The following is a 13,994-nucleotide window of genomic DNA, read 5'->3' on the forward strand; positions in this document are numbered from 1 at the left end:
TTGAGGATCAGTCCTAGGCCCCGTCCTCTTCTCTTTGTACACTGCCCCTATTGGTGAAAAAATCAGTAGATTTGGTTTCCAGTACCATCTCTATGCTGATGACACCCAATTATACGCTTCTCCTGACATCACGCCTGCCATTCTAGAAAACACCAGCGATTGTCTAAATGCTGTGTCTAACATCATGTCCTCACTATATCTGAAACTGAACCTGTCAAAGACTGAACTCCTTGTGTTTCCTCCCGCTACTAATGTACCTATACCCGACATTGCCATTTCCGTGTGTGGTTCCACTATTACTCCCCAGCAACATGCCCGCTGTCTTGGGGTCATACTTGACTCCGAGCTTTCCTTTGCTCCCCACATCTGATCACTGGCTCGCTCTTGTTATCTGCATCTCAAAAACATTTCTAGAATTCGACCTTTTCTTACTTTTGACTCCGCAAAAACTTACTGTTTCTCGTATTCATTCTCGTCTGGACAATTGTAACTCTCTTCTAATCAGTCTCTCTCTTACCAAACTCCCCCCTACAATCTGTCTTGAATGCTGCAGCCAGGATCATATTCCTCGCCAATCATTACACCGATGCCTCTACCTTGTGCCAGTCATTACACTTGCTACCCATCCACTCCAGAATCTGTACAAACTTATTACCCTCACACGCAAAGCCCTCCATGGCTCAGCACCACCCTACATCTCCTCCCTTGTTTCAGTATACCACCCTACCCACGCCCTCCATTCTGCTGATGTCCTGAGGTTAGCATCCTCGATAATCAGAACCTCCCACTCCCGTCTCCAAGACTATACACGTGCTGCGCCAATTCTTTGGAATGCACTTCCCAGGTCAATACGATTAGTCCCTAATCCCTACAATTTTAAGCGTGCCCTGTAAACGCATTTATTCAAATTGGCCTACCGCCTCAACATGTTAACCTATCCCTGTGTGGCACAGCCAAAAGTTTTACCATAACCAGGTTCCATGCATCATGTTCCCACATGCTTTATGCATCTATTAGCCCTCTGTGTCTGTACTGTTACACACTTAACATTATGGCTGGTCCAAACAATCAGGGCAACTGTTACCACCCACCTTTCGTGTCTACCTTTTTCCTCATAGATTGTAATCTTGCGAGCAGGGCCCTCATTCCTCTTGGTATCTGTTATGATCTATGTGATTATTGTTATGCTGTAATGTCTATCGTCTGTACAAGTCTCCTCTGAAATGTAAAGTGCTGCGGAATATGTTGGCGCTATAGAAATAAAATGTATTATTATTATTATGGGGGAGTGTTGCCTTATTTTACAGTCTGCTTATTGGGGGCTGCAATATACTCTTGAGTCTGCCTATGGGGGCTACATTATACTATACTAGGTATATTGAGGACTCTCTGGTGTGTTATACTATATGGCGGCTGTCTAGTGGGCCATCATACAGTGTGTAGATTACAGTAAGGGGGCCATCATACAATGTGGATTTTACAGTGAGGGGACCATCATACAGTGTTGGAGCCCTCATTTGGGGATACTAAGGGGTCAGTATATATACAGTGAGGGGGCATTATACTGTGTATAGGGGAGCGATACAGGGGGGATACTCAGGACATTATTAAATGTAAAGTGGGCACTTATTGTTATAGGAGAACTCAGGTTACTGTGACTGTCAATCAGGGCACACAGAGGGCATTATTACATTCTAGGGGACAAAACGTGTGCACTGTTTTCTCAGTCACTTGCACCCGGCATTACTGTATTATAGAGGGATGCTTTAGAATTTAGAGGGCACACAGAACCACACAATAGGTGCAGTAATAGGGACACATACAGCAGCAGTGGCTCAGCAGGATGAGGGGTTTGTGCAGGTTGGGGATACATGGTGATGGGGCTGGAATATTAGAAGTGAAACGTGTCAAATATTTTAGATTTATTTATATGCATCTCCAGTTGGAGTACTGAGGGTTTTGTTTTGTTGTATAACTATATAAGGTCACTTTTTTTACTTGTGGAATCTGCATAGCAATTATTTCCTAAATTGTGTTTTTGTGTTGTGCCTCTGCTCGGGTTCTGTAGGAGGACCATTGGATTCGTAATGTATCTTATTTTATGCTGTTTTTGACTGTATATTAATTACTGCTGGTGTCTTTGTCCAGGACGCGAACTTGCGGTGTTCCTGCGGTGGTTCTTCTGAGCGATGGGTCCTGGCTAGTGTTGAGCATTCCGATACCGCAAGTATCGGGTATCGGCCGATACTTGCTGTATCGGAATTCCGATACCGACTTCCGATATTTTTTCAATATCGGAATTCGGCATCGGAATCGGAAGTTCAGTTGATTGACGGCCTGACGTCATCATGATGCGCGGTGTGTGCGCATCATGATGCGCCGTCATTTCGGGCCTTCCGGGGGTCTCTGCCGGCCTGCTGGGGGGCTGTGCCGGCCTGCCGGGGGGCTGTGTGGACTGCCCGGGGTCTGTACCGGCCTGCCGGGGGGCTGTGCCGGCCTGCCGGTGGTCTGTGCACCCTGTGGGGGTCTGTACCGGCCTGCCGGGGGGCTGTGCCGGCCTGCCGGGGGGCTGTGCTGATGTCCGGGGGTCTGTGCAAGCATCGTCCGATGGAACTACAAGTCCCATCGGGCGATGCCTGCTACCATGACAGTGATTGACACATTAGCCAATGATGGGACAGTAGTAGTCCCATCATCCGGCTAATGTGTTAAATGTTAAAAAAAAAAAAAAAATACTACATACATACTACATGCATGCTACATACATACTACATGCTACATACATACTACATATATACTACATATATACTACATACATACTACATACATGCTACATACATACTACATGCATGCTACATACATACTACATGCTACATACATACTACATGCATGCTACATACATACTACATATATACTACATACATGCTACATACATACTGCATGCTACATACATACTACATACATACTACATACATGCTACATGCATGCTACATACATACTACATATATACTACATGCATGCTACATACATACTACATGCTACATACATACTACATATATACTACATACATACTACATACATGCTACATACATACTGCATGCTACATACATACTACATACATACTACATACATACTACATGCATGCTACATACATACTACATGCATGCTACATACATACTACATGCATGCTACATGCATGCTACATACATACTACATGCTACATACATACCACATACATACTACATACATACTACATACTACATATATACTACATGCATGCTACATACATACTACATGCTACATACATACCACATACATACTACATACATACTACATACATACTACATGCTACATACATACTACATATATACTACATGCATGCTACATACATACTGCATGCTACATACATACTACATACATACTACATACATACTACATACATACTACATGCTACATACATACTACATATATACTACATACATGCTACATACATACTACATGCTACATACATACCACATACATACTACATACATGCTACATATATACTACATGCATGCTACATGCATGCTACATACATACTACATGCTACATACATACCACATACATACTACATACATACTACATACTACATATATACTACATGCATGCTACATACATACTACATGCTACATACATACCACATACATACTACATACATACTACATACATACTACATGCTACATACATACTACATATATACTACATGCATGCTACATACATACTACATGCTACATACATACCACATACATACTACATACATACTACATACATACTACATGCTACATACATACTACATATATACTACATACATGCTACATACATACTACATGCTACATACATACCACATACATACTACATACATGCTACATATATACTACATGCATGCTACATACATACTACATACATACTACATGCATGCTACATACATACTACATGCTACATGCATGCTACATACATACTACATACATACTACATGCTACATACATACCACATATATACTACATACATACAATACATTCATACAATACATACATAGACATACAGTACATATAACATAGAGTAACATACTTACCAATACTTGTCACATTGTTCCCCGAAGCCATTGTCTTTTCCGGAATAAATATTAACATAACAAACCACAAAAATACTCACCCACGATCCGAAGCAGTCCACGAGTGTGTCCCACGACGATCTTGGGTAGAGAACTGCAGCATCAGATGATACTGCCGTTCTCTACGGGCTGCAGGAATCCAATGACGGAAGGTAGGTATCCTTCCGCACTGTATTCCTCCGCCACTTAAAAAAAAAAAAGTCCCTAGTCTCACTTTATGCCATTGCTGTGTGGGAATTTCCCACACAGCAATGGCATAAAGTGAGACTAGGGACTTTTTTTTTTTTTAAGTGGTGGAGGAATACAGTGCGGAAGGATACCTACCTTCCGTCATTGGATTCCTGCAGCCCGTAGAGAACGGCAGCAACAGCTGATGCTGCAGTTCTCTACCCAAGATCGTCGTGGGACACACTCGTGGACTGCTTCGGATCGTGGGTGAGTATTTTTGTGGTTTGTTATGTTAATATTTATTCCGGAAAAGACAATGGCTTCGGGGAACAATGTGACAAGTATTGGTAAGTATGTTACTCTATGTTATATGTACTGTATGTCTATGTATGTATTGTATGAATGTATTGTATGTATGTAGTATATATGTGGTATGTATGTAGCATGTAGTATGTATGTAGCATGCATGTAGCATGTAGTATGTATGTAGCATGCATGTAGTATATATGTAGTATGTATGTAGCATGCATGTAGTATATATGTAGCATGTATGTAGTATGTATGTGGTATGTATGTAGCATGTAGTATGTATGTAGCATGTATGTAGTATATATGTAGTATGTATGTAGCATGTAGTATGTATGTAGTATGTATGTAGTATGTATGTGGTATGTATGTAGCATGTAGTATGTATGTAGCATGCATGTAGTATATATGTAGTATGTATGTAGCATGTAGTATGTATGTAGTATGTATGTGGTATGTATGTGGTATGTATGTAGCATGTAGTATGTATGTAGCATGCATGTAGTATATATGTAGCATGTAGTATGTATGTAGTATGTATGTGGTATGTATGTAGCATGTAGTATGTATGTAGCATGCATGTAGCATGCATGTAGTATGTATGTAGCATGCATGTAGTATGTATGTAGCATGCATGTAGTATGTATGTAGTATGTATGTAGTATGCAGTATGTATGTAGCATGTATGTAGTATGTATGTAGTATATATGTAGTATGTATGTAGCATGTAGTATGTATGTAGCATGCATGTAGTATATATGTAGTATGTATGTAGCATGCATGTAGTATGTATGTAGTATGTATGTAGTATGTATGTAGCATGCAGTATGTATGTAGCATGTATGTAGTATATATGTAGTATGTATGTAGCATGTAGTATGTATGTAGCATGCATGTAGTATGTATGTAGTATTTTTTTTTTTTTTTTTTAACATTTAACACATTAGCCGGATGATGGGACTACTACTGTCCCATCATTGGCTAATGTGTCAATCACTGTCATGGTAGCAGGCATCGCCCGATGGGACTTGTAGTCCCATCGGACGATGCCTGCACAGACCCCCGGAGCCTGCACAGCCCCCCGGCAGGCCGGCACAGCCCCCCGGCAGGCCGGCACAGCCCCCCGGAGCCTGCACAGCCCCCCGGCAGGCCGGAACAGCCCCCCGGCAGGCCGGCACAGCCCCCCGGAGCCTGCACAGACCACCGGCAGGCCGGCACAGACCACCGGAGCCTGCACAGACCCCCTGGCAGGCCGGCACAGCCCCCCGAAAGGCCCGTACAGACCCCAGAGAGGCTGTACAAGGGCAGGAAAGGGTTTTTCTTATTCCGATACCGGAAGTCCCATAGACTTGAATGGGACTTCCGGTATCGGAATCGGCGATACCGATACTTTTTTTAAAGATCGGCCGATACCATCCGATACGATACTTTGAAGTATCGGACGGTATCGCTCAACTCTAGTCCTGGCTTTCTTCTTCGGCGTTCAAATGGATATATTCCCTCTGACGCCTATTTTTTGAACTGACAATCTCCTCATCCCCTTTAAAAGGTCATTTTTACCCCAAAAAACTGATCCTTTCTATAATAATCTACAATATCCTCTTTTAAAATATTCCCCTCTATTACAAATGGCTGAATGGTATAATTTATGTTTTCATATTCCCTTTCTATATATCAAAATTATCTCTGCCGAAATTCTCAGTTATAATATTGAATTATCCTTCTCTTCTCTAAAATTTGCTTTTTGAATGTAACCTTAGATATAGATTCCTTTCCATACGGATATTTTTTTTGTCTTCTAATTACTAATAGTCCTTTACTATGACACAATATATATTTTTTTTATTGTTTTTAAAGAATAAGTTTTCTCTTTAGAAATGCTTTCACAATTATAAATATCTGCATGTCAGTATGTCGACAGCGATGTCTTTTCTCTCTGACAAATCCATCTTTGTATACTCACACGCATATTATTTATACTTTTTAATTATGACGTTTTTTTCAACAATAAGTGATGATGGGTTTCTCCTTGGATATGATCTCGGCATAATATCGGCCCCAGTCTGGGAGTTTGCGATGTCTTGCGACTTTCCCTCACTCTAGAGCAGGGTTCCCCAACTCCAGTCCTCAAGGCCCACCGACAGATCATGTTTTCAGGATTTCCTTAGTATTGCCCAGGTCATAATTGCTTCACCTGTGCAATACAAAGGAAATCCTGAAAACATGATCTGTCGGTGGGCCTTGAGGACTGGAGTTGGGGAACCCTGCTCTAGAGCTTCGAACAGAAAAAATCCCCCTCCCCTTTTATATTGTCTTCCTCTTTTTTATATTGTTTGTACTGGGAAATTGATTTATTTTACATGGTAAAAACGATCACTTTATATTCATAATTATTAATGAACACAGTTCACTTAGATTTTTTAAATATTTATTAATTTTTTAATGTGTTTCTGCTCCGCAGGTTCTCGTCCATATCTTCTCTTTTGGAGAAAGCTGGGATCCACTCATTCATTTTTTTTCTTTAAATAATTTTTCAGTTGTTACCCGTTAATCTGTGAATAGAAATGAATTGATGATTAAGAATGGGATCCTTAATGTATATGTTTAATTCTATACCGATAAAGACGTGTTAACCTTTTGTCAACCATGAACTCTGACATCATGCGTCATTTGATCGTTAGGCGCCATTTTTTGAATTTAGCATGTGCTTAAACCTTGCAAGCACCTTGTCTCTTCATATTGTATGTGGTTTTTCCTGACGAAGGGGTCATTGGAACACCGAAATGCGTTGAATAAGCAACTGGAATATTTCAATAATTTCTGTAATTAATCTATTGCGGCAGCGCGGAGATAATCCACACTTCCTACTAAGCATATCTCTTCATAAGGTCGTGGATCGACCTGTGGATCTGCGGCAGCCGCCATCTTTACATGCCTGTAGTCACCTGCACCAGGTGAGCAGTTTTCTTGGTGTCTCATCTTTGTGATACGTGGGATAAGACCCTATTGCGCTTTGTGTCTCCCCTCTTTCTTTTTCTATATATAGCAAACTGATGATACCGCTTAGAGTTTGTAAATCTTTCAATAAAAAAATTATACTTACGTTTTATTTATTGTGTTCCCGCTCTGCTGAAGCAGCAGGTAAAAGCTCTGAGGAGCCAGCTGTATAGAATGGAGAAGAAAGGAAGGGAAGGTGTTGGTATCTTCCATTAAAAATATACTGAACAATATAGTATAAAGGGAAGAAACAAAGTATATCTACCCATATTATGGGCCTTAGTGTAACAACATGTCACATGCTACAATGGGGGAAGCTTTTCCTTACTTTGTTGGACGTCTCTCTGTTTCTTTTTTATCAGTTTTGCTGCTGGAGAAAAAGAAAAAGTGATCACAAATAAATATATAAATATAATAATCAGGAACAAATCCTAGTATCATAGGGATACAGACAATAAATATAATGTATGCCCTGTCTCATATACTTCACCACATCATATAGATTGCTAATTATTAGCTCATTGAATACATTTCACATGCACTTGCAAGCGGACTGATCTGCCTGTGTAACTACCAGGACAAATCATTGTATAATTTTGCATCTAGAAGACAGCGTTTAGGACATAAGGGCACATCCATTTGTGGGAAGGGTTAAATACTTACATGTTTTTGATAGTAGTCTGGTTCTTTCTTCTAAAGCATTTTGGCATCCACCATTTATGTTTGTGTCTTAAAAAATCCAAACAAACAAATTGAGACTCAGACAATTCACATCATCATTCTGATCAGTCTATGAGAATTTATACAGTGATATTGTCCTATGTAATGTCCTATGATAATGTCACAATTAGTGATGGGTGAACCTCTGGATGTTTGGGTCCTGCGTGTTATGCCAAACGGTTAAGAAAAAAGCTCGGTTTGGGTACCAGAACAGTACCCGAAACCGAACCTAGACCCCATTCAGATGCATGGTATGCCCGAACACCCATTGTTTGCCATGCTGTCATTTGCAGCACAGCACAGCAAACACTGTCTGTGATCAGTCACAGAGCTGCGGTTTCCAACACCAGCTATGAAAGTTTACCTCTGTTCATAGAGGCGTCGGCTGATTAGAGAGTACTATTCCCAGCAGCCTACGCCTGCTGCCGCTAATAACAGCGAGATCAGGTGTCGTTGATGGGAGTATTCATCAGTCAGTGCCTGCACAATAAATAAATACAATTTTTTTAAAAAAATTACGTGAAGTCTTTCTATTTTTGATTACCAGTATGGTAAAACTGACAGCTGCGAGCTGCAACATTTAGCTGTCAGCTTTAGCAAAGCTGGTTATCAACAATAGAGCGGTCCCAACGGCATTTAAAAAAATAATTAAAAAATATGGAATGGGATCCCCCCATTTTTAACAACCTGCCAAGAATTAATGCTTAGGAAGCCTATGGATAAAGTTATCTGACTGGATATAACTGCTATCCATGTCTTCTTGAGTACATTTTTTTCCAGGAGACTCGGAGATGTTCTAGGAGTCTTGGCGAATACATTATAATCTCACTATCTGTCTACTTACAAGCTGATATCCTCATTGCTGCCTTCTGATGTGGCATTAAACTTATCCACCTCTTCTTCCTCCTTTTCCTCCTCCTTCTCCTCCTCCTCGTCATCCTCCTTCTCCTCCTCGTCATTCTCCTTCTCCTCCTCGTCATCCTCCTTCTCCTCCTCCTCCTCGTCATCCTCCTTCTCCTCCTCCTCCTCTTCCTCGTCATCCTCCTTCTCCTCCTCCTCGTCATCCTCCTTCTCCTCCTCCTTCTCTTCCTCCTCCTCCTCCTCCTCGTCATCCTCCTCCTCGTCATCCTCCTCCTCCTCGTCGTCATCCTCCTTCTCCTCCTCCTCCTTCTCCTCCTCCTCATCATCCTCCTTCTCCTCCTCCTCATCCTCCTCCTCGTCATCCTCCTTCTTCTCTTCATCCTCCTCCTCGTCATCCTCCTTCTCCTCCTCCTTCTCCTCCTCCTCGTCATCCTCCTTCTCCTTCTCCTCATCATCCTCCTCCTTCTCCTCATCATCCTCCTTCTCCTCCTCCTCGTCATCCTCCTTCTCCTCGTCATCCTCCTTCTCCTCGTCATCCTTATCCTCCTTCTCCTCCTCCTCCTCATCCTCCTTCTCCTCCTCCTCCTTCTCGTCATCCTCCTTCTCCTCCTCCTCCTCGTCCTCCTCCTCGTCATCCTCCTCCTCCTCGTCATCCTCCTTCTCCTCCTCGTCATCCTCCTCCTCCTCGTCATCCTCCTTCTCCTCCTCCTCCTTCTCCTCGTCATCCTCCTTGTCCTCCTCCTCCTTCTCCTCTTCATCCTCCTTCTCCTCCTCATCATCCTCCTCCTCCTCCTCCTCGTCACCCTCCTTCTCCTCCTCGTCATCCTCCTTCTCCTCGTCATCCTCCTTCTCCTCGTCATCCTCCTTCTCCTCCTCCTCCTCGTCATCCTCCTTCTCCTCGTCATCCTCCATCTCCTCGTCCTCGTCATCCTCCTTCTCCTCTTCATCCTCCTTCTCCTCCTCCTCGTCATCCTCCTTCTCCTCCACCTCCTCATCATCCTCGTCATCCTCCTCCTCCTCCTCGTCATCCTCCTTCTTCTCCTCATCATCCTCCTTCTCCTCCTCCTGGTCATCCTCCTTCTCCTCGTCATCCTCCTTCTCCTCCTCCTCCTCCTCCTCCTCGTCATCTTCCTTCTCCTCCTCCTCCTCATCCTCCTCCTCGTCATCCTCCTTCTCCTCCTCCTTCTCCTCCTCCTTCTCCTCCTCCTCCTTTTCCTCCTCATCATCCTCGTCATCCTCCTCCTCCTTCTCCTCCTCGCCATCCTCCTTCTCCTCGTCATCCTCCTCCTCCTCATCTTCCTTCTGCTCCTCCTCCTCGTCATCCTCCTTCTCCTCCTCCTCGTCATCCTCCTTCTCCTCCTCCTCCTCGTCATCCTCCTTCTCCTCCTCCTTCTCCTCCTCATCATCCTCCTTCTCCTCCTCGTCATCCTCCTTCTCCTCCTCGTCATCCTCCTTCTTCTGCTCGTCATCCTCCTTCTTCTCCTCCTCCTCCTTCTCCTCGTCATCCTCCTTCTCCTCCTCCTCCTTCTCCTCCTCCTCCTCCTCGTCATCCTCCTTCTCTTCTTCCTCCTCCTCTTCCTCACTATTGGATATATAACATAGACATTATTTAGCAATTCTCGTAAACTGCCATTGTTTTTACAATTACTCATTTTATATGAGAAATTTCTCTAAAAACTTCTGAATTTCTATCCATCGTCACTGTTATCCTCCAGTTGCCAACTATTAGCAGAATGAAGGCTGCAATTTATAGTAGACTGTGTATGGAGGACATAAATGGTTTCATAAAACTCCCAGGCATGATCCGTAAAAATCTCTCTAAGAAAAAGTGTCCGTGTTACTGTCCGCCATGTCTGTCATGCCGCAAGATGCCTGGAGCAATGTGCACGCGCGCCTTACCTCATGGCTGTTGCTGGGTAACCATCCATCTCTGTCTGGTTCTGCAATCCGCTGTATTCCTGGAACACCTAATCATGTGACTTCTATGTTCCAGCCCTGCTCTGACTCTGCAATCCGCTGTATTCCTGGAAACCCCTGATCATGTGACCTTTCCTATGTTCCAGCCCTGCTCTGATTCTGCAATCCGCTGTATTCCTGGAAACCTCTGATCATGTGACCTCCTCTATGGTTCTACCCAGGCTGTTCTAGCGATGCTCTCTATGATCCTGGAGGATCTGAACACAAAGTTCCTCCAGGTCCTGACCCGGAAGTACTGGTGCTATGGTGCTATATCAGACCGCCCCTCCCTATGGTCAGGGCCTGAGTATCGTGTTGCTTCCCTGCATGGCTGCTTGGCCTGCTGGGTCGCTCCTGTATTCTGTGCCCCTACACTTTGCTCTGTTGTGCGTCTCTGCACACGCTCTGTGCTTGTACTCTGACTCCTGTCTCGTGCCATGTCTTGTGTTGTCTCTCGTGCCATGTTTGTCCTTGCCTTGCCTTGTGGTACCTCCGCTGTTCTCTGCTTTAGCCTGTTTTGCCATGTCTGGTCTTTGCTATTCTGAGCCTTGTAGTACTTCTCATGTTTCTTGTCTCTGCCTGGTTTTCCGTACTCTGCCCTTTGGTGCTCTCTTGCACATTTCCACGCTAATCCCAAGGCTCTGCCTTGGCCCGGCTCTGGGCTTCGGCCTACGCTCCGCTGCTAGCTCTGTTCTTGCTCTGACCTGGCTCTGTTTCTGCCTATGTTCCGCACCCTGTCTTGCCTTGTTTCTCGCCTAGCCTTGTCTTGTTTCTTGCTTTGTTGCTTCATGTGCCCTTTGCATGCACCTGGCCTTCCTAGCCTCCTGCTTGTGCCTCAGCCGTGCCCGCCCTAGTCGTGCCCGCCTGCTTGTGCCTCAGCCGTGCTCGTCGGTCAGTGACAGCTGTGTCGCCTGCTATGCCTCAGCCGGGTTCGCTGGAGTCTGGCCCGCCTGTTAGTGCTGCAGACCAATCAGCTAGCCAGTGCCCCAGCTGTGCTCTCTGTGCTTCCTTGCACTTCACGCTGTTTCTGCACTGTGCTCTACGTGCTCTCTATAGCACGCGCAGGTCCTCGCCTGCCCTTGGCATACCTCCCCGTGCTTCTCTAAAACTACGCGCAGGTTTTGCCATGTACCCTGTCGTGCCCTCTAGCACGCACAGGTCCTAGTCTGTATCATGTCTTGAATCCTGACCCTGGCGTGCCTCTCTGCATGCGCAGGACTCTGCTTTTAAACTCTGTCCCTGGCATGCCCCTCGGCATGCGCAGGCCTCCGTCCGTGAACCTGACCCTGGCGTGTTCCTTCGCAAGCGCAGGACTCTGCTCTGTACCTTTCTCTGGCGTGTCCCTCTACACGCGCAGACCTCCGTCCTTAAATCTGTCCCTGGCGTGCCCTTTGCATGCGCAGGCCTCCGTCCTTGAATGAACCCTGGTGTGTCTCCAAGCACGCACCCTGCCTTGATCCCTGGATTGCCTGCCGGATTCCCGAAACCTGCCGACCGCTGCCAGAGGTCCAGAACCAGATGACTGCGGCCTGATGTCCGGACCTGATTTCCGTAGCCTGATGCCTGGATCCTGTCGGTCGTTGCCAGTAGTCCGGAGTCCGATGCCATCGCACCCTGTCTTGGATCCTGGCGTGTCTCCTTGCACGCACCCTGCCTTGGACTCTGGCGTGTCTCTCGGCGTGCACCTTGTCTTGGACTCTGGCGTGTCCTAGCATGCATCCCTCCTAGGAACACGTGTGATCCCTAACACGTACCCTGCCCTGGACTCCAGTATGTTTTCTGCACGTGTTATGTCTGAACTTTAGGCGTGCCCTTGCACGCACCTTGCCGTGTTTCACCGTTGGTGCCCTGCATCTGATTCTCTGTTTTTGCCTTGTATCTGATTAAAATGTGTAACCACGTTTGCTGATGAAATCCTGTGACTTCGCTTTATGTTTCGTTTCCTGTTCGCCCTGTTGCTAGACACTCAATAGTGTTTCCCTGAGCCGGCCGTCTGGTCCAGCTGCCGTGGTGGCTCACCCCTTGGTCTTGCCCCTGACACTCCCTGTACAGGGGGTGGGTTCTCACTAGGTTCACTTGCCATAGGTGGGTGGGTGCCACGGCCCAGAGGGTCCACTCTAAAAGGAAAAATGACTCAGCGTAAGCTGACGCTCGTCACACTCACAGCAACCAACCAGATCACTGCTCTTCATTTTAAAGGAAATTGAGATGTTGAAATCTGGATTCTGATTGGCTGTGAAGGGTCACACTGATACTTTGTCTTAGAAGAGTATTTATACATGAGCGTGCCTGTGTCTGCTGATGGTGGCACAGTGACAATGAGGGGATGTGAAATCTTCATGAATTTCCAACTCTTTCTTACATCATTTCCCCTTGTAGATACAGTACATTGATTATGGCAATAGTATATCTGTGGGAACAGCTCAGAAATATGACTCTGTTTATAATGCCAACTTACAAGATGGTCTCCAGGGTAGGCGCGCGGGATGCTCCTCCAAATTTGTTTTTCCTATAATAGAACATACAGCTCTGGTTAGAATCATAACACACTGGCTCATCATCTGCGGCTTTTTATAAGTCACTTTCCTTATATGTCTAGTGGTATTTGTTGCTGTTTTAGCACAGAATTCATCAAAATAATGTGCGTGATTCATGAATTTGTCGCAAAGTAAAAAATAGGCTTTTTTCGTCTTTTGAACTGCGTTTGTGATGTTTGGTCTCATATTTTGGAGTACTGAAAAACACACCAGAGGGAGGAAGAAGGAGACTAGAGACAATATGTGCCAAATCAGGAGAAAATATCTGGAATTGTTAAAAAACAGCCACAAAGCAGCAA

General features: G+C 44.7%; 1 protein-coding gene across 1 annotated transcript in view; it reads right to left on the minus strand.

The window, feature by feature from the left end:
• Positions 1–7,035: 7,035 nt before the first annotated feature.
• LOC141088121 (uncharacterized) overlaps positions 7,036–13,994 on the minus strand; it is a 46,261-nt gene continuing 39,302 nt past the window's right edge. The window contains exons 10-16 of the mRNA XM_073574065.1: positions 13,617–13,667; positions 10,586–10,784; positions 9,186–9,421; positions 8,285–8,350; positions 7,950–7,991; positions 7,728–7,786; positions 7,036–7,176 (exon numbers count right to left, since the gene is read on the minus strand). Coding sequence (XP_073430166.1) covers positions 7,735–7,786; positions 7,950–7,991; positions 8,285–8,350; positions 9,186–9,421; positions 10,586–10,784; positions 13,617–13,667 — 646 coding nt within the window. The 3' untranslated portion in view covers positions 7,036–7,176; positions 7,728–7,734. The remainder of the gene's footprint in view (positions 7,177–7,727; positions 7,787–7,949; positions 7,992–8,284; positions 8,351–9,185; positions 9,422–10,585; positions 10,785–13,616; positions 13,668–13,994) is intronic.

Source organism: Dendrobates tinctorius, unplaced genomic scaffold, assembly GCF_039654945.1.
Source record: "Dendrobates tinctorius isolate UK_male_01 unplaced genomic scaffold, ASM3965494v1 ptg000037l, whole genome shotgun sequence".
In the NCBI taxonomy this organism is placed as follows: domain Eukaryota; kingdom Metazoa; phylum Chordata; class Amphibia; order Anura; family Dendrobatidae; genus Dendrobates; species Dendrobates tinctorius.